The sequence below is a fragment of the Callithrix jacchus genome, chromosome 4, assembly GCF_049354715.1.
Source record: "Callithrix jacchus isolate 240 chromosome 4, calJac240_pri, whole genome shotgun sequence".
In the NCBI taxonomy this organism is placed as follows: Eukaryota; Metazoa; Chordata; class Mammalia; order Primates; family Cebidae; genus Callithrix; species Callithrix jacchus.
Window position 1 is genome coordinate 105,404,262 of NC_133505.1, and position 24,561 is coordinate 105,428,822.

Below are 24,561 nucleotides of genomic sequence, written 5' to 3' on the forward strand. Positions count from 1 at the left end.
TATATATATATACACACACACACACACACACACACACACACACACACACACATACAGAGCATATATATATATATATATATATATATATATATAATTTGTGAGATGAAATGAATATGCATACCCTAGTTATACAACAAAGGTTGAGTAACTTAAACTCCTAACAATACCTTGACAAAAGTTTTATTCATAGAATCCCTTGAAAGCAGCTACTAGATGAAATAACAAAAACTTTTGTTCAAGGTTTTAGCCCTTTTTATTGTCCTTCTTTTCTTCATGATTCTCTCTCAAAGGATAAATTGTACATTTCTTATATTTGTAAACATCAGATATCCAAACTATATTACTACAATCCTCAGGAACAATTCATTTCTTCAGCTCTTCATGCCCAGCTGGATTGGTACAGGCAGTAGCTTGGAGCTCCTCTGTTTCTCTTTTTAAAACAAACTCAGCAGACATTGGGTATTCCTGGACCCTGGATTTTACAGAATGAGCTACATAGTTAAGGCTGGTATTTTCACTCCAATGCCAGTAACCTGAGAAGGGGTTATACAGCATTCCTATCACTGTTTGAACTGACAGACCATCTGAAAAAAAGTATCAGAAAAAGTAGATTTAATAAATATTTACTTTCCAATTTCCAAGAGTCTCATGCAAATCTCTGTATTAAAAATGCTGGGAGGACACTAAATGGATAAGAAAAGAAGGAAAAGAAAAGGATTCCTAACTTAATCGGCAAACATATTTTGTAACTATGTACTAATCACAATTTACTGCAGAACTGCAGTAAGTCACAATTAGAACACATACTCTAAAGCAGTGTGCCTGGATTCAAATCCCAGCTCAGGCACGTATTATATGGTGACCATGGGCAAGTCACTTAACTTTTCTAAACCTCAGTTTTCTTAAGTGTATAGAACTTGCATCATAGAATTGTTAGAATTAGATGAGCTATGTGTGTAAACTAGCGCAATGCTGGGAGTTTGGTAAGTATTCAATACATGTTAGCTGTTATTAAAAAACACCTGCCAGTAGGAGATTGTCCCCATAACTCATCTTTAAAACATTGTTTTCCTATATCCCTCCCTCCTTCTTTTCTTTTTTGAGACAGAGTTTCATTCTGTCACCCAGGCTGGAACACAGTGGCACAATCTCGGCTCACTGCAAACTCCATCTCCTGAATTCAAGTGATTTTCCTGCTTCAGACTCTCAAGTAGCTGGATTACAGGCATGTGCCATCGTGCCCAGCTAATTTTTGTATTTTTAGTAGAGATGGGTTTTGCCACATTGACCAGACTGGTCTCAAAATCCTGACTTCAAATAATCTGCCTGCCTCAGCCTCCCAAAATGCTGGGATTACAGGAGCCACTGTGCACAGCCTTACTTTATTTTCAACAAAACTACTCACAGAAATCTTTAGACTTTACTACATTGCTATGTACTGATAATATTCCAAGTAAAATCAAGTTTATTGATAGTTATATGAAAAAAAATTAGAAATATAGGAATCTAAGTACTCAACAGAAATACCAAATGCCAAGTAAATGAACTGACAAACACTATTACTTGACAGGAATTTTTTCATGACATAAATTGACTCTGCGTAAAGCAGAGCTAGGCATTGTAGAGAGTACAAAAAGGAGACATAGTCTTGCCTTCAAGAAGCTTATAGGCCTTAAAAGGATGAAAAAAAACACCAAAATAACCATAAAGTCATGCTGTAAGTCATAGAAAATACATAAAAAGTGACACTGAAGTTCAAAATATATGTAACAGTGGCGGAATCAGGAAAAATAATATGTAAGATAAGCTGATACCAGCTGAGCTCAATAGGGCATACTGAAAATGTGTAAAAGCAGACATTCATACCTCATACTTAAACAAGTGAGGACTAAATAGCCAAAAAGTATTCACTGATCGTCTGTTACCTGCGTGGCCCTGGGTTGGGGACAACAGGTAAATGGGAAGTGGTATCTATTACTTAATCCTAATGTCAAAGAGTTTATGACCTAGTTGAGGAGATAAAACCAATATCCAAAAATATAGCAACCTATTTTATTAAGTGCTAGGCTAAGTGATTTATAATTACTGGGACATTAAAAGTTCACTTAGGCCTGGAAAACTGGAAAAAATGCTCTTAATACTTACTTGATTCCAGAATGCTCTCTAGTGTTTCAGGTGAAACAAACTTCTCCCATGTATGAGTACCTTTTGGTACAATACCTGCAATTAGCTCTGAAAAAACAATTCCCAAAGCATAGGAAAGTTGTGTTTTGTTGATTGTAGTAATGAATAAAGAACCACCAGGCTAAAAGAAATGAAATTATATAGAAGTAAAATGTAAAAGGTTAGGTGTATCAATTAAGGGTAAGTTTCCCCCTCCCTCCTCCTTTCTTCCATAATCTGAGTGCCATTAAGATATATATGTTTGAATAAAATATAATTCACCAAAATACTATTTTTTCTCTTGGGAAATTCACTATAAAAGGCATTTTAGATGTACCCAGTAAGTATATACAACAGTGCTTACAACTCTTAAGATCATACATAATTATGATTTATATTTATACATTCTTTTGTATCATATCACTTTATGATAAAATACAGAATGAGATCAGGCTGCTTTTCCTTGTTACATGTCCACATTCACATTCTAACATATGTCAAAACGGTTTTCACTGTAAGGGCTGAGCCTGTCTTAACTCATTTGTTTACAGCACAGAGCTGTACATACATCTTATGCAGGGAAGCACTACCGATAAGTGTTCTGTGACTAAAACATTAACGGTTAGGTTTTAATGTTTTTTGTTTTGTTTTGATTTCATTTTTATAAAAAATATAAAGACCGACCTGCCATGGTGACTTACACCTGCATTCCCAGCACTCTGGGAGGCTAAGGCAGGAAGATCACTTGAGATCAAGAGTTTGAGACCAGCCTGGCCAAAATGGTGAAACCCCCTGTCTCTACTAAAAGTATAAAAATTAGCTGGGCATGGTGGCATGTGCCTATATTCCCAGCTACTCAGAAGCTGAGGCAAGATAATCACTGGAACACAGGAGGTAGAGGTTCTGTCTCTCTCTCTCATTATTTATAAATTTATGGGATTTATAAATAGCCCCATAAATCCTTTACATTCATTCCAGAACAAGATAAGCACTGGAATGAATGTAAAGGATTTATGGGACTATTTATGAGACTATTCAGTCTGCAATTTTATTTTATTTTATTATTTTTTGAGACAAAGTCTTGCTCTGTCATCCAGACTAGAGTGCAGTGGTGTGATTCTGGCTCACTTCAACCTCTGCCTCCTGGATTCAAACAATTCTCTTGCTTCAGCCTCATGAGCAGCTGGGATTACAGATGCCTGCCACTGTGCCTGGCTGCTTTTTGTATTTTAGTAGAAATGGGGTTTCACCAAATTAGCCAGGCTGGTATCGAACTCCTGACCTTGTGATCCACCTGGCTTGGCCTCCCAAAGTGCTGGGATTACAGGCGTGAGCCAGCATGCCCAGACTCAGTCTGGCATTTTATAGTAACTATATTGATGGCGTTTCCTTATGTTGTCTCACAATGGCAAGGATATTAATGTCTCCTCTCTCTTTTATACATTGTCATTAGCCTGACTGGAGAAAAATGCCAAAGATTACCTCCAAAATAATAAAATTACATATAGAAAGAAAGAGAGAAAGAAAAGGGGGTTGGGAGAAAGATAATATATCTTAGATATCACTCTAAGCCAAAACCAAAAAACATAAGGTGGGGGCCCTGAAATATTGGGGTATGCCTTTAAAAACAAAAATATCATATACTATATTATCACACATTTTGACCTTCCTCTGTAAACCTCCGGTATTCTAAAATATCTTTTTTTTTCCTTTAGTGGCATGATCGTAGCTCACTGCAGCTTCAAACTCTAAAATTCTAAAATATCTTAAGCATCGCTTAAAGGCCAGACATGGTGGCTCATGCCTATAATTCTAGTGCTGAGGCAGGAGGACAGCTTGAGGCCAGGAGTTCAAGATTAGTCTAGTCAAGTTTATTTTAAAAGTTCAAGTTTATTTAAAAAAACTGTCAGGCATAGTGGTGTATACCTGTAGACATAGCTGCTTGGAAGGCTGAGGCAGGAAGATCACTTGAGCCCAGGAGTTTGAGGTTATAGTGAGCTATGATAGTGCCACTGCACTCCAGCCTGGGTGACAGAGGAAGGACCCTGTCTTTGAAAAAAAAAAAAATCACTTATGAATATCTAATCTATGTTCTACAAAATCATACTCTAAGGAAATGATGGTAAGCAATAGTCATTTTTAAAATACAGGTTTTCCATTAAAGCAAAAATTAGTTTTAGAGCCCACAATGCTAGCATCCCTCATGTGTGTCAAAGAAGCTCCATTCATACACACTGACTGACATGCAATATAAGAATTAACAATCAATTAAGAAATCTTATTTGGAAAATAAGAGATAAGCCTAGGAAACTCCACTTAAGAGGAAACAAGGGCTAGGCACAGTAGCTCACACCTGTAATCTAGCACTTGGAGAAGCTGAAGCAGCAGGATCCCTTGAATCCAGGATTTTGAGATCAGCCTGGGCAACATCGAGAGACTCTGTCTCTACAAAAAAGTAATAAAATATAAAATTAAAATTACCCAGATATGGTGGCATACACCTGTGGTCCCAGCTACTTGGGGTGCTGAGATAGGAGCATGGCTTGAGCCCAGGAAATGGCTGCAGTGAGCTGTGATTTTGCCAGTGGCCTCTAGCCTAGGCGACAGAGTAAGAACTTGTCAAGAAAAAAAAAAAAGGCAACACCAAGAGAGAGACTAAGGAGAAATGGCAACTAAATACATGTAGGCATCTGGTTTGGATCCTCTAACAGCAAACTGACATTAGCAAAAATAAATTAATAAAATTTAACAAGCTCTGCAGTACAGTTAACAAGTATAATGTTGAAGTTAATTTTTTAGTTTTGAGAACTGTACCATGGGTTATATAAAGGGCTAGGACTATGAGGCAAGTGAGGCTTCTAGGGCACAGAATTGAAATAGGTAACCCCTTTCAGGGTGTGCAAGTGCAGGGTCAGCACCTGAGAGGGACTGTCTTCTACAATTTCGTGCCCTAAAAGTGCCTCACTTGACTCAACCTAGTTCCTACCCTTATGATGTGAGATGTTAACCTAAGGGGAAGACAGGTGAAAGGAACACCGTACTATCTTTGCAATTTTGCTATAAATTTAAAATTACTTAAAAATAATTTTCTAAAAAAAGCTCTGTTTTGCTAAGAGCTAAGCATTTCATTGTTTTAGCTTTTGACCTTAGGATGTCACCTCCTGAGTATGTGAACAACAGAGTCAGTGTAGTAATAATAATAATGCTTTAAGGGCATTTATTAAAAGAAAACTTAGAACCACCTTCAGAGGATGAAGTCTATGGCAAATTATACTATATAAGCATAATAAGTAATGGAGAGAAGCAAACTTGCAGTCAAATGGTCTGGCCTTAACTCCCACTTAAATGGCTAGTGACCTCTGACATCTCACAAATCCTGAGTCCTCACAGGAGAAAGGATGTGATAATAATTACCTGCCTTTCCTTCCTTACCTAGTTGTAGGTAAGATCAAGTGAGAACATATTTATGAAATATTCTTTGAAAGCTAAAAACTACTATGCATTTACCACATACAGAATTACATATCTTATGTAATTAAATTTATGCTAATAATTTTTATTGATTTTTAAGTATTCATCCAAATCAATTTTTTAAATTGTCATTCAATATCTATTAAGTATTTAATCCCGACTATACCAATGGAAAAATAATGCTATAAATGTATGGTTTTCCAATGTTCAGCACCAATATTTTTCTTTTCTTTTTGGAGACAGGGTCTCACTCTGTTGCCCAGGCTGGAGTGCAGTGGCATGATCTCGTCTGACTGCAACCTCCACCTCCAGGGTTCAGTGATTCTTGTGCCTCAGCCTCCCGAGTAGCTAGGATTACAGGCGTGCACCACCATGTTCAGCTAATTTTTGGTATTTTTAGTAGAGACAGGGTTTTGCCATGTTACCAAGGCTAATCTTGAACTCCTAGCCTCAAGTGATCTGCCTGCCTTGGTCTCCCAAAGGGCTGGGATTATAGGTGTAAGCCATCATGTCCGGCCAGCAACAACATTTTTCAAGATCCCTGGACATCCAAGATACTAAAAGAACACAGGAAAACCCTGGTAGTGAGGGCAAGCTGAGGGACAGTAGAAATCTACAGCAGAGATGCTGCCCCCTTCTCCCAGCTTCCTGGTTTCATCTCTACTATACCTTGCCTGCCGGACTGCTAATGCATTATGGATCATTTTATTGCTATGGATACATATACACACACTCAGAAGAAGAAGTCAAGATGTAAACTCCATAAACCTTACTTTTAACACTTGACAGCAGCACTGTAAAAATGTTTCTAGATCAGTCACATGTTCTACAACTTCAGAAGCCACAACAGCATCAAATGTTTCTGGAGTCTCTTCCACAATCTCTTCCAGAGAACACACTCTGTACTCTATCCTCTTATCCAGGACTGGATCAAATGATTTATGGCACAGTGCTGTTTTAATGTTCTCATCCACAGGATCGATTCCAATAACTGAAGCCCCAAGCCGCCCTAGAGGCTAATGGCATAAAAAAAAGTTACCCTCAGGAAGAAAATAGAACAGGTTAGCAATAAAAAACTTACCAAAAATGAAACAAGATTAACCATGAGGTGATAAATACTAGACATCATTTATGGGTACATGGAAATTCATATACCATTTTCTTTAGTTTGTACACATTTGAAATTTTCGATAATCAAACACTTAAAGGTAAGAAGAACAATTAAAACAACAAAAACTGATTTTAAAAAAACTACTTGAAGACAGTGAAAACAATTTTGTCTATGTACTCAAGGCACATTTACTTGTACATAGTACAGTATTAACACAGTTAAAAGTGCAATAAATGTAACAAGTCACTGTAAAAACAGCAATCATTTCCAAAATATTCAAATTGTTTAAAGAACAATCTTTTCTCAAGTTTTTTTATATGACTAGAAATTATTTTTTCATAGCTAATTCTTCTCTCAGGTTTTGTATTTAGTTATTTCCCATGATATGTCCAAGTTTTTAAACACAGGTTGGCCAGGTATGGTGGCTCCTGACTGTAATCCCAACACTTTGGGAGGCTGAAGCGCGTAGATCACCTGAGGTCAGAAGTTTGAGACCAGACTGGCTAACACGGCGAAACCTAGTCTCTACTAAAAATACAAAAAATTATCCAGGGATTGTGGCGGGTGCCTGTAATTCCAGCTAGTTGGGAGGCTGAGGCAGGAGAATCACTTGAACCTGGAGGCAGAGAATGCAGTAAGCTGAGATCATGCCATTGCACTCCAGCCTGGGCAGAGTGAAATACTGTCTCAAAAAAAAAAAAAAAAAAAAAAGAAATCAACATATTTTTTTTTTTTTTTTTTTGGAGACACAGTCTTGCTCTGTTGCCCAGGCTGGAGTGCAATGGCACAATCTTGACTCACTGCTACCGCTGCCTCCTGGATTCAAGTGATACTCCTGCCTCAGCTTCCCAAGTAGCAGGGATTACAGATGCCTGCCACCACACCTGGCTAATTTTTGTATTTTTAGTGGAGATGGGTTTTGCCATGTTGGCCAGACTGGTGTCAAACTCCTGACCTCAGGTGATCCACCCACCCCGGGCTCCCAATATGCATTGCTTTTTTTTAATGAATAATATTATTTGTTGAAAGGATAAATGAACCACAAATCTACTTCTTAATTTTTTTCCCTCAGTTAAAAATGGCAGGAAAACTGTCACTTACTTCAGTTAACAGCCCACCACCACAGCCAACATCAAGAATCTTCATCCCAGACAAAGGTTTTCCTGGCTGGTGATTAGGAATTGTTTTCAGAAGATTGTCTCTTTAAAAAATTCAAAACATACCAAAATAAATAATTAATTTTATCAATAAATAGTCTTAAATGTATGTAGTTTTCAAGGAAATATTAACTCTCATTTAAATAGATTATTTATATTTTTGCATAAACAGGTCTTTTATTTTCAACATTAAGTGATAATTTATAAAACATTTTCAATAATCAAAAGCAGGAGGCTTAAAGGTCTAAAATAATCTGGTCGTAATTATGACTTAATTATTGTTTTAGTAATAAGATAAAGGGAAAATTTCAAAATAATCTAGTTTAGATTAACCTAATTTCAGTAGCTTGTGATAGCATGACACATGTTTTGGCTTTGCTGTCAATATTTGCTAGACCTATTTCATGTCAGTAGCAAATAGGTTATTTTAAAGAGCTTAGGAAAAGCAGATAAGAGACCTATATTTTCAGAATTTGTCTATATTTCCTAAGAAATGGAATCTCTTTTAATCTTCTAAACGAGTGGTGTTTCATGTATGAGCATATAACAGGCATCTAAATCAAGTAAACTTAATTCTAAAATAATCACAATAATACTTTACCTATACAAACATATGTATACACACATATACACACAAGTATATACACACACCTAACAGTATGTAAACTAAACATATAAATATATATGGATTATATATAAGCTTTAATTATACCTAAAATAAATATTATTCATAATGAGGATATCTTAAGATATCTTCTACTGCCACTAAAATTAATTGAATTCTAAGAATAACAAGGATAGTGGAAAGGATCCATTTCAAATGAAATCCGATCCATTCTTTAAACAGCAGCTAAAATGACTTCTTTACATCATAATTTAGATCATACCACTTTCCTCTGATGGCTTCTAATTATGCTCAAAATAAAATCTAAACTTTTAACCATACCTTGCACTGCCCTGGCCTATTATGTATGATGTCTAATTAAAGGTGTCACAGTAGTTTGAATAGATTAATTCTCAAACTTACTATGCATCAGAATCACCAGAAAAGTTTGCTTAAAACAGAGTGCTGTCCCTTCCCCAGAGAAGTAGGTCCCTGATGAGACCTAATAATTTGCATTTCTTTTTTTTTTTTTGAGACGGAGTTTCCTCTTGTTACCCAGGCTGGAGTGCAATGGCGCGATCTCGGCTCACCGCAACCTCCGCCTCCTGGGTTCAGGCAATTCTCCTGCCTCAGCCTCCCAAGTAGCTGGGATTACAGGCACGCGCCACCATGCCCAGCTAATTTTTGGTATTTTTAGTAGAGACGGGGTTTCACCATGTTGACCAGGATGGTCTCGATCTCTCGACCTCGTGATCCATAATGAGTTCCTAGGTGAACTAACGTCACTGTCGAGGGCCTACACTTTGAGAACCAGTGTTCTAGCTTACATGAACAACATCTCTGTTTTTCTTTGCTCTACTGTTTGTTGCAGTGGTCCACAAAGTCAGCAGTATTAAACCATGCCAGTATTTCTCTTTTTGCTACACTGATTCTGGATGAACCAGCAAAAACCAATCAGGAAATTCCTTGAGGGCAAAGTCTGAGTCAGATATTCTGTGTCTGTTAAAATGCTTTGCCCAAAATTGTTTGATGAATACATAAATGGACAGAAGAACAAATGAACAATGTCTTAAATGAAAGCCCTGATGAACTCTAGGCTTTCTTTTTTTTTTTTTTTTTTTTTTTTTTTTTTTTTTTTTTTTTGAGACAGAGTTTCGCTCTTGTTACCCAGGCTGGAGTGCAATGGCGCGATCTCGGCTCACCGCAACCTCCGCCTCCTGGGTTCAGGCAATTCTCCTGCCTCAGCCTCCTGAGTAGCTGGGATTACAGGCACGCGCCACCATGCCCAGCTAATGTTTTGTATTTTTAGTAGAGACGGGGTTTCACCATGTTGACCAGGATGGTCTCGATCTCCTGACCTCGCGATCCACCCGCCTCGGCCTCTAGGCTTTCTTTAACTTCCGCAGCACCCTATACGTTCCCAAACCACATAGATTATGTTTCATTCATCTTAGAATCTTCTACAGTCTAGCCTCTGAGGTCTGTATGAGGTAAGTTCTCAGAAAAATTTGTTGAATCAAACTTTCACAGCAGAATTCCCTTTACCAGAACTGCCTAAATCAATGAGGCCATTGTAGGTCTACAGGCATAAAATGGCCTTGGGCCAGGCATGGTGGCTAATGCCTGTTATCCCAGCATTTTGGGAAGCCGAGGTGGGTGGATCACCTGAGGTCAGGAGTTTAAGATCAGCCTGGCCAACACAGTGAAACTCTGTCTACTAAAAATACAAAAATTAGCTGCGCATGGTGGCGGATGCCTGTAATCCCAGCTACTTGGGAGGCTGAGGCAGGAGAATTGCTTGAATCCAGGAGGTGAAGGTTGCAGTGAGCTGAGATCTCTCCATTGTACTCCAGCTTGAGTGATGAGAGAGACTGCATCTCAAAAATAAATAAATAAATCATAAATGAAAAATAAAATAAAATGGGCTTGAAGCCATAAGACCCTAGTTTGCTTTTATAAGGACTTAATTCTAATTGACTTGATAATTTACAAATATGCTTCAAATTAAGCTATGAAAGCAGCCTGGACCTTGGGTGATATTATTAAAAATTAATGGTTTCAAACAGTGGTCACTGAAAAGAATGTCTCTAATTTCCAAAGCAAACTTAAAGCAGCATTTTTAACTAGGTATAAACCAAAACAAAAATGAATGTAAAATATAAATTCTTACAAAGTTCTACTTAAAACTTTCTGTTTCTGGAATGTTACCTAATAAATGGCACCCTCAGGTCATTCATGGAATGGAGAGGCCCATATATTCCTTGCTCATCCCACCATTTGTGAGCCAGGGCCACGAAGGTTTTCACCTCACCGCTGTCGACAGTGGTTTGGGAAGTACTGAACAGTTTCACCCAAGGGTACCTATGAGGCAAAAATGAATAACCAGCAAATACCACTGTTTTGAAGAAAAGTTTAACATGGGATATATTCTATAGAAACATTGTCTTATTTACAATTTATTATATTCTAAATCTGTACATTGCTCAATACTGATGCTTTAAAACCAAGTTTTCCTATAATCACAATGCTTACAAACATATATATTCACAGATAAAACAAAATTACTTTCCAAGTAAGTTTCAATTCAAAATGGAACTTTATAAAACTTAGCCTTCTGGGTCATATCTAATAATAATAATAATAGCTACCATTTATTGAACACTTATTAAATTCAGGTATTGTTTAAGAACTCCACATGTATCACCTCACTTAATCCTTCCAATGACTCTGCAAGATGGGTACTACTATCCCTATTTTACAGACAAGAAAAGGGAGGCTCAGAAAGATTAAGTAAACGGTGGAGCCAGGATTTGAATGCAGGTGCCTCCATCTTCTCTGCTCCACTTCTACTGCCAGCATTCTAACCCAAGCACCCATCATCTCTTGCCTGAGTTAGCCTTCTAACTAGTAGCTGCTTCCTACCTCATCCCGTTTCAGTCTGTTCTCCATGATGCATCTAGAGTGTTTGTTCCAAAATGGAAATCTGATGGTTATTTTCCCGAATAAAATGCTTCCATATCTTCCCAATGACATTAGAAAATAAGACCAAAATCCTTAGTATAGTTTACAAAGTTCTGAATTATTTAGTGCCCAGTTTCCTCCCTCTCCAATCTCATTTCCTTCTATTTTTATCATTCCCACTCCAACCACATGGGTCCTTTTTCAGTTCTTTGGACTGGCTGCACAGGCTCTTTCCTGGGGCACTTCACATAGGTTGTCCCTCTGCCTGGAACATTCCCACCTCCTTCCTTTCCTCTCCCAAACACCTAATTAATTCCTTTTCATCCTTCAGATCCTAGTTTCAACGGCATGTTATCTAAGAATCTTCCCTGGCCTGCTGTGCACGGTGGCTCACATCTGTAATCCTAGCATTTTGGGAGGCTGAGACAGGTGTATCACCTGAGGTCAGGAGTTTAAGAGCAGCCTGGCCAATATGGCAAAACCCGTCTCTACTAAAGATACAAAAATTAGCCAGGCATGGTGGTGGGTACCTGTAATCTCAGCCTCTTGGGAGGCTGAGGCATGAGAATCACTTGAACCAGGGAGGTGGAGGCTGCAGTGAGTTGAGATCATGCCACGCACTCCAGCCAGGGTGACAGAACAAAAGTCTGTCTCAAAAAAAAAAAACAAAAACTTCCTTGATCTTCAAAACTGGGTCATGTTCCCCTCATTCCCTTATTTTAATTCCTATACCACTTTGTACTTCTTCATGAGACTGTGTGATTATCTGATCATGTCTGTCTTCCAATAGACCACTAGACCACAAGCACTATGAAGGCAAGGCATGGACTGTCTTGCTTACCATTTTATTCTTAGTGACTAGTACAGTTCCTGAAACATGGTGCTCAGGAAGCACTTATCAAATGAATAATCTGAAGAAAAAAGCCCAGAAAAGTATATAATTTGCCTAAAATTTTATTGAATTAAATGGGATCAAAGAGGGGTTAGATCCCATTTAATTAAACAAAATTTTACACTGACTTCCATGTCAGAGTATATCGTATAGAAAAATCCTTCAAAGGACTGCTTGGGTAAAAGATAATAAGGATGTTAAGATAGAAATGTGGTAATGCCATTTAAATTTTTATTAAGTTTTTCTTAGCTACATATGGAAAGCATATTCTATATTCATTACTTTTTATTCTTTTAAGATTCAAATGTCATTCTTCTTTAGTATTATCTTAGGAATATTAGCCCCCTTTTCCATGCTTAATGTAAAGCCTCAGTAATCAAGGACTAATTTACAATAGATAACAGTAGGTGGTTGCTCATTTGACTAAGAATGATTTCATACACACCCAATCTCAAAGGGGCTCATTTACAAGAAGGAGAAGCAAGCACTTAGAAACAGAGTTCAAGGACAGGTATGGTGGCTCACACCTACAATCCCAGAACTTTGGGAGGCCGAGGAGGGCAGATCACCTGAGGTCAGGAATTCAAGACCAGCCTGGCCAACATGGTGAAATTCCATCTCTACAAAAAAATTAGCTGGGCATGGTGGCAGGTTCCTCTAATCCCAGCTACTCGGGAGGCTGAGGCAGGAGAATCGCCTGAACCCAGGAGGCAGAGGTTGCAGTGAGCTGAGATTGGGCCACTGTACTCCAGCCTGGGCAACAAGAGTGAAACTCCATGTCAAAAAAGAAAAAAAAAAAAAACAGAGTTCAAGTATTAATGCTATGCAATATTTTGACAAGGTTAGAAGTTGGTTTATAAAATACAAATACAGAAAGGTATTACTTTGTTTCAGTTTACTACCTTATCATATTTATGCTGCATCCAAATCACTTATGATTTCTAAAAGTTTTTAAATATTGTATTATGTATTATAAGTAATATTTATTATTTTAAGCACTGCATTGTTTGTATCTTGTCATAAGGACATTATGAGAAGATAAAAATTCTTCTCTAAGTAATGGTCCTATATTGAAAATAAAAGCTATCTCTGAATCTGAATGAAGGTTATGTATTGTCTATATGCTGCATTATTCTATCGCCATTTCTGTGGGATTGAAACTCCCCAAACCTAAAAATTGTTGGAAAATAAATTAGTTAAGATTACTTAAATAAACACAGCTACTTTAATCAAACCACATGAACTAACTGGATTTATTAAACATAATACTAAAAAACTATTTGCCACAGTAATAATAAACTCACCTGAAATTCTTTATTCTGTTCAAACAGGAAAAGGTCATCCTGTAGGATTTGAACCACATGGTTCTGTATTCACTGAAAACCCCTGGTTTAATTTGTAGAGTCCAGCTGAGCTGGTTTTTCGCATAAACTGAAAAAAAAAAAAAAAAGAAATATCTAGAGAAAAGCATTCTACAGTAAGAATCCCTGATATGCATGTAATTGAAGATTTTATTTTATTTTTTATTTTATTTTAGACAGTCTCACTCTGCCACCCAGGTTGGAGTGTAATGGCACAATCATGGCTCACCGTAGCCTCCACCTCCTGACTCAAGCAATCCTCCTGCCTCATCTTCCCGAGTAGCGGGGACTACAGGCGCATGCCATCATGCCCAGCTAATTTCTGTTGTTATTGTTGTTGAGATGTGGTCTCCCTATGTTGCTCAGGCTGGTCTCAAACTCCTGGGCTAAAGAGATTCTCCCACCTCAGCCTCCCAAAATGCTCGGATTCACTGCATCTGGACAAAATTTTATTTTATATGGTAACGCTATGTTACATTACAATTGATAAACAAAGCGTTTTTGTTTTTTACTTAAGATTTTACCTAAAAATTAAAATAAAGGCCTTACATTCTGGTATCTAACTCTAACCCAGACATTTCTAAAATTATAATTAGCAAAAACAAGTAATGCATATGTTTATAAAGTTTTTTATGCGATTAGTTCTTACATCTACACTATGTACATAAAATGACAGGAATGATATTCAAATATAAAGTATTATGTTTTAACTAGGATAATATTAATTCTGAAATTATTTGTCAACACTAGTTCAAATTCTGTCAATTCTATATTAGTTACATGAAATTAATTTTTACATATGCTCAATACCCTTTAGAGAGAAAAATAAGATATGTGTATATGTATCCTAAAATAAACATTCACCCAGTCTATATGCTCAACTTACACAGGGTCCTGCTTTATGAGCCAGCTGCTGTGCTGCAGAACACTCAGTTGTTCAATAAACATTCAGACAAAGTAGACTTTGGAGCAAAGAAAAGTACCCGAAACAAAAAGGGACATTACATCACAATAAAAGGGATAATACACCAAGAAAAAAAAGCAATACTAAATATGTATGTACCAGCCAGGCAAGTTAGCTCACGCCTGTAATACCAGCACTTTGGGAGGCCAAGGTGGGAGGATCACCTGAGGTTAGGAATTCAGGACCAGCCTGGTCACCATAGTGAAACCCCGCCTCTACTAAAATTACAAAAATTAGCCAGGCATGGTAGCATGTGCCTGTAATCCCAACTACCCAGGCGGCTGAGGCAGGAGAATTGCTGGAACCCAGGAGACGGAGGCTGCAGTGAGCCAAGATCGAGCCACTGCACTCCAGCCTGGGCGACAGAGCAAGACTCTGTCTCAAAAGAAAAAAAAGTGTATGCACCAAACAACAGAATTTCAAAACACATAAAGTAAAAACTCATAGAAATGAAATGGGAAATAAATCCACAATTGTAGTTGGAGACTTCAGTACTCCTCTCTCAATAACTGATAGAACCACTGGATAGAAAACCAGCAGGGATAAAGAACTGAACAAGACCATTATTCAATAAAATCTACTTAAAATGTATAAAACACTTCTCCCAAACAACAAAATAATACGTTCTTTCAAGCATACGTGGAAAATTCATAAAGATAGACCATATCCTGGTACACAAAACAAACCTTCACAACTTCAAGTGAAATTACACAAACTATATTTTTGACTGCAACAGGATAAGATAAAAAATAGAAAAGTAACATTAAAAAGAAAAACACTTGGAAATTAAGCAACATATTTCTAAACAATCCATAAGCCAAAGACAAAGTCTCAGGGATATTTTAAAAATTGAAGTAAATGAAAATAAATGTACTATATATAAAAATTGGTGGATATAGCTAAAGGAACACTGAGAGGGTAATTTATATCACTAAAATAATCATATTGAAAAGGAAGAAAGGGCCAGGCATGGTGTCTCATGCCTATAATTCCAGCACCTTGGGAGGCTGAGGCAGGTGGATTACATGAGGTCAGGAGTTCAAGACCAGCCTGGCCAACATAGTAAAACCCTGTCTCTATTAAAAGTACAAAAATTAGCCAAGGGTGGTGGTACATGCCTGCAGTCTCAGCTACCGGGAGGCTGAGGCAGAAGAACTGATTGAACCTGGGAGGTGGAGGTTGCAGTGAGCCAAAATTGTGCCATTGCACTCCAGTCTGGGTGATGGAGCAAGACTCTGTCTCAAAAAAAAAAAAAAAAAAAAAAAGAAAGAAAAAAAAGAAAGGCCTAGAATCAACAATCTAAGTTTCCATTTAAAGAACTAGAAAAAGGAGAGCAAAATAAACATATAACAAGCAGAAATCAGAAAATGATAACAACAGAAATCAGCTGGGTGAGGTGGTGCATATCTGTAGTCCCAGCGCTTTGGGAAGCCGAGGCAAGTGGATCACTTGAGGTCAAGAGTTCAAGACCAGGCTAGCTAATATGACAAAGGTCTGTCTCTCCTAAAAATATAAAAATTAGCCAGGCTTGGTGGCACATGACTATCCTAGCTACTCAGGAGGCTGAGGCACAAGAATCGCTTGAACCTGGGAGGTAGAGATTGCAGTAAGCCGAGATGGTGCCGCTGCACTCCAGCCTGGGTGACAGAATGAGACTCTGTCTCAATAAATAAATAAATAAGAAAATCAATGACATTGAAAACAAAACCAAAGAAAATATACCAAACCTGCGTGATAAATAAATAAATAAATAAATAAGAAAATCAATGACGTTGAAAACAAAACCAGAGAAAATATATCAAACCTAAAGTTAATTCATTGCAATAATCAATAAAATTGATAAACCTATAGCAAGGCTGAAAAAGAAAATATGTAAATCACCAATATCAATAATTAAAGAAGGAATATTACTATAGACCCAATAGACATTAAAAGGTTGACAAGGGAATACTACAAATAACTCTACACACAGAAATTCCACAATTTAGACAAAATAGACTAATTCCATAAAAACCACAAACTACCAAAATTCATATAAGATAAAATAACCTGAATAATTGATAACTATAAAGAAATTGAATTCATATTTAGAAGCCTTAAAAAAAACAAATCTCCAGCCTTGATGCATTTGCTGGTGAATTTCACTAAATACTTGAAGAGGTAACAACCAATTCTACTTAATCTCTTAAATAAAATAGAAGGGTAAGAAATACTTCCCAACCCATTTTATGAAGCTAACATTATTCTGATACAAAAATCAAAGAGTACAGCAAAAACTACAGACCAATTCCTCTCAGGAACAGATACAAAAATCTGTAGCAAATGTTAGCACAATAAAATTCAGCAACATATAAAAGAACAATACAGCACAACCAAGTGGGATTTATTCCAGGTATGAAACACTAGTTCAACATTAAAAAATCAATTAATATAACTGACCATATTAACAATAAAAAAGCGAAACAGAGCAGGTGGGGTGGCTCATACCTGTAATTCCAGCACTTTGGGAGGCTGAGATGTGGGGACTGTTTGAGCCCAGGAGTTTGAGACAAGTCTGGGCAACACAGTAAGACCCCATCTCTATAGAAAAACTTAAAAAAATTAGCCAGGGGGCCGGGCATAGTGGCTCATGCCTGTAATCCAAGCACTTTGGAGGCCAAGGTGGGCAGATCACCTGAAGTCAGGAGTTCAAGACCAGCCTGACCAACATGGTGAAACCCCCGTCTTTAAAAAAAAAAAAATTAGCCAGGGATAGTGGTATGCACCTGTGGTCCTCACTACTGAGGAGGCTGAGATGGGATGATTGTTTCAGCCTGGGAGGTAGAGGCTGCAGTAAGCCATGAGTGCACCACTGCACTCCAGCCTGGGATACAGAGCAACAGTCTGTCTCAACAAACAAACAAACAAACAAATCAAAACTAAAAACAAAACAAATGCCAAACATAAGCATGTTGACTGATACAAAGCATTTAACAAAATCCATATCCATTATGATTAAAAACTTTTGGCAAACTAAGAATGAAAGAGAAATTATTTTATGAAACAGCTATAAAAGCCTATAGCTCACATGGTACTTAATGGTGAAAGACTAAGCACTTTCCCCCTAAAACTGGAAACAAGGTAAGCACATCCATTCTCACTACTCTTATTCAACATGGTGCTGAAAGTCTTTTTCAGTGCAATTAGGCAAGAAAAGGAAATAAAAGGTATATAGAACATCAAGGAAGAAATTAAACTATCCCTAATTGTCTATGTAGAATATTCCAAGAAATCTTTAAAAAAGCTCCTGAAACTAATAAGTGAATTTAGAAAGGTCAAAAGATTACAAAGGCAACACAAAAAAAGTCAGTCATGCTTCTTTTTTTTTTTTTCTAGGTCTGACAAATACATTATGCATAATGCCAAGATGTCTCTGCAATAAACATTTTCTTTTATTTATTTATTTTTATTATACTTTAAGTTCCAGATGCAGTCATGTTTCTACATACTAACAATAAAAAAGTGGAAAGCAAAACTCAAAATGTAAAATGCTTTATCATTTTAAAACATTCTGAAAAAAAATTTTCAATGTTGCATAAATCAAACAAAAACATGTACAAATCTATATGCTTAAAAGTATAAAACACTGATGAAAGAAACCAAAGGCCTAATAAAGGTGAGACATAATGGAAGATTCAACATAGTAAAAACATCCTTTCTCCCCAAATTGATCTATACATTTAATACAATTCCTATCTGCATGGCTTTTTTTTTTTTTGGTAGACACAGATATGCTGATTTTAAAATGTATAAGGAAAGGCAAAAGAGGCCGGGTGCGGTGGCTCATGCCTGTAATCCTAGAACTTTGGGAGGTTAAGGCAGGTGATCACTTGGGGTCAGAAGTTCAAGACTAGCCTGGCCAACATGGTAAAACCCCATCTCTACTAAAAATAAAAAAATTAGCCAGTTGTGATGGTGGGCACCTGTAATATGAGCTACTCAGGAGGCTGAGGCAGGAGAATCGCTTGAACCCAGGAGGCAGAGGTTGCAGTGAGCCAAGACTGCACCATTGCACTTCAGCCTGGGTGACAAGAGCAAAACTCCACCTCAAAAAGTAAATAAATAAATAAAGCACTTACGTACACCCATGCGCACACACATCCCTACTCTTCCACAATGAGTTCATGTACAGGTGGCAAAAACCAAATAATGTCTGTAGTGGAGTCAATTATCATACTAAAGTTGATTTCCTGGCTTCAACAATGTACTATGGATGGTATCACCAATGAACTAGGTGAATAGTATATGAAAATTCTCTGTGTGTGTGTTTGGGTTTTTTTTTGAGGGGAACGGGGTCTTACTCTGTTGCTCAAGCTGGACTGCAGAGGCACGAACTCAGCTCACTGCAATCTCTACCTCTGGTTTCAAGCGATTCTCCCACCTCGGCCTCCCAAACAGGTGGGATTACAGGTGCACACGCCACCATGCCTGGCTAACTTTTTGTATTTCCAGTAGAGACGGGCTTTCACCATATTGGCCAGCCTGGTCTCAAGCTCCTGACCATGAGTGATCCACCTGCCTTGGCCTCCCAAAGTCCTCGGATTACAGGCATGAGCCACTGCACCCAGCCTCTCTGTGCTATTTTTACCACTTCTTGTGTCTTAAATTATTTCAAAATAAAAAATTTTTTAAAATCAAAAAGTACAAAAGTGTACAGTACAAAGTATCTCTCCTACCCCTGTCTGTAGCTATCCAGTTTCTCTCCCTACAGACAACCAATCTTACTAGATTTGTATGTAAGATTCCAGAGGCATGTTATACATATGCAATCAATCATTTTAAAGTATCAGTTTCTCTAGTTTTATATAAAATATAGCAAAATACACACATTCTTCTGCATGTTTTTCTTCACCAACCAACATATCTTGGAGATTATTTCATATTTTTTAAAAGGCTGTGTGGTAATCAATTGTATGGCTATATTATTTAAGCAGTTCCCTAATAACGGGCATTTGGGTAATCATCAAAACTATGAGATTAGGGCCAGGTGTGGTGGCTCACACCTGTAATCCCAGCACCTTGGGAGACTGAGGCGGGTGGATCACTTGAGGTCAGGAGTTTGAGATAGGCTGGCCAACATGACAAAAGCCTGTCTCTACTAAAAATATAAAGCTGGGCGTTGTGGTGCATGCCTGTAGTCTCAGTTACTCAGGAGGCCGGGCCACAAGAATCACTTGAACTTGGGAGGCAAAGGTTGCAGTGAGTGAAACGCACACCAGCCTGGGTGAAAGAGTGAGACTCCATCTCAAAACACAACAACAACAACAACTAGAGATTAAATTACATTCGTTATTTCATCTCATATGTGTTTCAGAGTACCTGCAGGTAAAATCTCAAGAATTATGTCAAAGGGTATGTGCATTTGTAAATTTGTAACTTGCCACCAAATAGATGTTGAACCAATTTACAATCGTATGAGTAATATATGAGAGTGTCTAGTGTTAGTTTTCCCACACTGTAACCCATACGTGTTAAACATTTTTGTTTCCTAATCAAATACGTGAAAATGGTATCTTAGTGTAGTTTTAATTTTTTGTTTTTGAGATGGTCTTACTCTGTCAGCCAGGCTGGAGTGCAGTGGCACAATCTTTGCTCACTGCAACCTCCGCCAACCTGGCTCAAGGGATCCCCCCACATCAGCCTCCCAAGTAGCTGGGACTATAAATATGCCCAGCTAATGTAGTTTTAATTTATCATGAATGAAGTTAAGTATCCTTTCTTATATTTAATGGTCATTTATATTTCATGTCTTGTCTTTTTGTAGTCTCCGCACATTTTTCTCCTGAGCTTATGTTTATTTTGTTTTGTTTTTCAGTCAGCTCTTCACAGTCCATCTCAAATCCATTACAATGTTCTTTTGTTAATAAAGTTCATGTGTCTAGAATTATGCTCATTTTATTTTTTTTTAATTTAATTTTTTTGAGACAGGATCTTGTTGTGCTGCCCAGGCTGAAGTGCAGTGGTGGGTTCATGGATCACTGTAGCCTCTACCTCAAGTGATCCTCCTACCTCAGCCTATCCAGCAGCAGGGTCCACAGGTGCACACCACCAGGCCCAGCTAATTTTTTGTTTTTTTGTTTTTTTTTGTAGAGATAGGGTTTTGCTATATTGCCCAGGCTGGTTTCAAATTCCTAAGCTCAAGTGACTCACTGTCTCAGCTTCCCAGAATGCTGGGATTAAAGGCGTGAGCCATGGCACCTGGCCTGGCTTTTGTTCATTTTATTCCCTTTTCCACCAACTCTTTCTGGACTACCTGTTAAGACCCAGTTCAAATATCACTTCCTGTATGACTTTAGGTAGATAAATGAGATATTATTAAAGAATAATTAAAGTTTAATTATGTAAACTGTGATAAATAGATAAGGACATATAAGGTATTACTATTATGAAGCTAAGCCTTATAAATTTTAACAATACCTGACTTCTACTGACAGACAACCCTTGATCTCTCTCTTACTTCCTCTATTTCTGGAAAATGAATCCTTAAGTCATCAGTATTGCTACAATTCTCAAGAGTTTTAAAAACCACCTTTGGCCAGGCACAGTGGCTCAATGCCTGTAATCCCAACACTTTTGAAGGCCGAGGTGGGCAGATCACTTGAGCCCAGGAGTTCAAGACCAGCCTGGACAACGTGGTGATACCCCTTTTCTACTAAAAATATAAAAATTAGCCATGCATGGTGGTGCCTGCCTGTAGTCCCAGCTCCTCAGGCGGCTGGGGTGGGAGGACCAACTGAGCCAGAGAGGCCAAGGCTGCCATGAACTGTGATCATGCCACTGCACACTAGCCTGGGATGCAGAGCAAGACCCTGTCTCAAAAAAAAATTAATTTAAAAAGTAAAAATAAAAACCACCTTACCACAACTTTAAGAGAGTAACTGAGTTTGTATTTAAACAGAATGCTTCCCATTCCTTCTCTACTTTGAATCTGTGATCATCCTGGTGTTTGAGATTTTAAAGGCATAGGAAAAGTTTTTTCATTTTATTTATTCAAAGTCACTTATTCAGCACTTACCAGGCACCACACTGACAGTAAATAAAACAGGTGACAGACTTTTACCCTGTCAATACTTTATATGTATTTATTATCTGGATTACTCTATGGCCTTCCTGGGCCTAGACTTGCCTGTCTCCGTCCCACTTTCTATGTAGACAGCTGCCAGGTGTTATTTCTTAAATGTAAATCTCCCCATGTTGCTTCTTCAGTAATTTCCACTGTCTGCAGGATAGTCAACCTCAGAAGGTGTACGTGGCCTTTCATGAACGTGTCATGGACAAAAAGGTCTCTTGCTTCATACCTTGTCACCATACCTTTACCTTCTGCCCACCACCTACACACTTTACTTTTTAAGGAACCCTCTGTGGTTTCTCACAAACTTTCTCACAGATTCTCAAGCTGGTCCTTTACCCTCTCCAATTGCCCCCTTTTTTTTTCAGACAGAATCTCACTCTGTTACCCAGGCTGGAGTGCAGTGGCATGATCTCGGCTAACTGCAAACTTTACCTCCCAGGTTCAGGTGATTCTTCTGCCTGAGCCTCTCGAGTAGCTAGGATCACAGGTGCCCACCACCACGCCTGGCTAATTTTTCTATTTTCAGTAGAGATGGGGCTTCACCATGTTGACCAGGCTGGTCTCGAACACCTAACCTCAAGTGATCTGCCTGTCAGCCAACTGCTTCTGAAACTGGCCACCTCCTTCAAGGTTTTTCTAAATACCCCATCCAAGAAGTTTCCTTGATTCCAAATACGGATTAGATACTCCTTCTATGTTTACCCCTCAAAGATTGGAACTAGGTTTATTGTATCTTTCCTTTCTTTCTTCCTTTCTTTTTAAGACAGGGTTTCACCATATTGGTCAGGCTGGTCTTGAATTCCCAACCTCAAGTGATCAGCCCACCTTGGCCTCCAAAGTGCTTGGATTACAGGTGTGAGCCACCACCCTGGCCGTATTGTATCTTTTCTAAATATCTGATTATAAAAGATACATATGTTTACTGAAAAAAAGTTCAGGAAAAGAAAAGTATATAAAGAATGATAAAATGTTAGAAAAATCACCTACTCTACCACAGGCAATCTGCAGTACTGATTGCAAACTGCAAAATTTCTCTATGTATCTCCACCTATAACTCCAAGTTCATTATACATACTGATTTGTAACTTCTTTTTTTTTTTTTTGGCTCCTTGCAGGAAACAATGACACTTTACTTTTTTAACACTGTATCTTACTATTTTTCTAGTAAAATGGGTACAAATAGATTTAAATCATTTTTATTGGTTGTTCTATTTTTCACTGTATGATAGTACCAACTAATAAACTTTATTGATGGGTGGTTAGAGTTCCCATTTTTTTGCTCATTATATCCTGATCTTAGGTTTATCCTAACATTTTAAAAGAGCGGTGGCGCACGCTTGTAAACCCAGTACTTTGGGAGTCAAGGTGGGTGGATCACCCTAGGTCGGGAGTTCGAGACCAGCCTGACCAACATGGAGAACCCCGTCTCTACTAAAAATACAAAATTAGTTGGCTGTGGTGGGGCATGCCTGTAATCTCAGCTACTCAGGCGGCTGAGGCAGGAGAATCGCTTGAACCCGGAAGGAGGAGGTTTCAGTGAGCTGAGATTGTGCCACTGCACCCCAGCCTAGGATCAAGAGTAAAACTCTGTCTCAAAAAAAATAAAAGCCTACCTGAGGTGTCATTGATTTTTAAATTCCCAGTGCCCACAAGAGTGTCTGGCATACAGTAACTGTTAAGAGTTCCATGTAAAAGATGAGCTTAAGTTTCTAGTTAATACTGGGAGTTCGAAAATCAGACTGCTGTCTACAAGCACTGAGCGGTGCATTATTTTCTTGATCTCATTTGCAAATACAGTCTGTTGAATTAACCTATTAATCAAAAAGTAGTATACTTGCCTTAAATTCTTTCTGGAAAAAAAGGCAAGTTTTGTGCAAACAAAACACAGATACAAAGCTATGCATAACTACGAGGCGTGAGTTCTTCCTGCCCCGGCAAAGGAAGGATGCATGATGACCTTCAGACTCCAGCACACTCACGGCGGGTCGCCGGCTCCTGGGGCAAGGAACTCAACAAGGAGACAAAGCTCGCACGGCTCCCACGGCGACCCGCAGCCTGCGCTTTTCCAGGCATGACCACTGGTTCTGAGCTCTTTTCCCCGGCGTCCACCATGGGGATTATGCCAGGTTTACGAAGGAGACAGGTGGCATCAGGGCCAAGCCTGAGGTTTCGCGCTGACCCCTCGCGAGGTCCAGCGACAACCCGTCGCTCCACCCCCAGCGCATGCGCAGAGGCGCCAGCCAACCCCCTCCCCCGCAATGGACTGAGTGCGAGGGTCCTCTGCCCACACATTCACTTACCCGCCGGGGAAATTAGAGGACGCGCAGCTTGTGTACTCCGGCCCCCAGGCCCCAGCACGCCTAAAAACCAACCCCCGGAGGAGCCCAGCTTACGGCCGCCCCACATCACGACAAACGATCCCACCTCTTTTCCGGTCCCTCCAGAAAGATATCCCCAACAAAAAGGTTCCGAGATCCACTTTCGCCGTCAGCAGCCGACGTTTTTCTTTTTTTTTTGAGACGGAGTTTCGCTCTTGTTACCCAGGCTGGAGTGCAATGGCGCGATCTCGGCTCACCGCAACCTCCACTTCCTTAGTTCAAACAATTCTCCTGCCTCATCCTCCCAAGTAGCTGGGACTACAGGCACGCACCACCATGCCCAGCTAATTTTTTTTGTGTGTTTTTAGTAGAGACGGGGTTTCACCATGTTGACCAGGCTGGTCTCGATCTGTTGACCTCGTGATCCACCCGCCTCGGCCTCCCAAAG

General features: G+C 38.7%; 1 protein-coding gene across 9 annotated transcripts; it reads right to left on the reverse strand.

Annotated features, from left to right (window-relative positions):
* Window positions 1-229: 229 nt before the first annotated feature.
* COQ3 (coenzyme Q3, methyltransferase) lies at window positions 230-24,245 on the reverse strand. 9 transcript variants are annotated; one of them, XM_054254280.2, is made up of 9 exons: window positions 24,096-24,217; window positions 13,664-13,790; window positions 10,715-10,867; window positions 7,847-7,946; window positions 6,408-6,650; window positions 4,517-4,608; window positions 4,090-4,208; window positions 2,146-2,305; window positions 230-584 (listed from the first exon to the last, which is right to left on the reverse strand). In XM_054254280.2, exons 1-8 carry the CDS (start codon window positions 24,199-24,201, stop codon window positions 2,172-2,174), a joined length of 1,074 nt encoding a protein of 357 aa, XP_054110255.1. In that variant the 5' UTR covers window positions 24,202-24,217; the 3' UTR covers window positions 230-584; window positions 2,146-2,171. The 9 variants fall into 9 exon arrangements, 8 of the variants coding, with proteins under 8 accessions (XP_054110255.1, XP_054110254.1, XP_078226001.1 ...); XM_054254279.2 differs by lacking the exon at window positions 4,517-4,608 and adding an exon at window positions 4,645-4,759 and having other exon boundaries at window positions 4,090-4,212; XM_078369875.1 differs by lacking the exon at window positions 24,096-24,217 and adding an exon at window positions 23,634-23,999.
* Window positions 24,246-24,561: the final 316 nt, after the last annotated feature.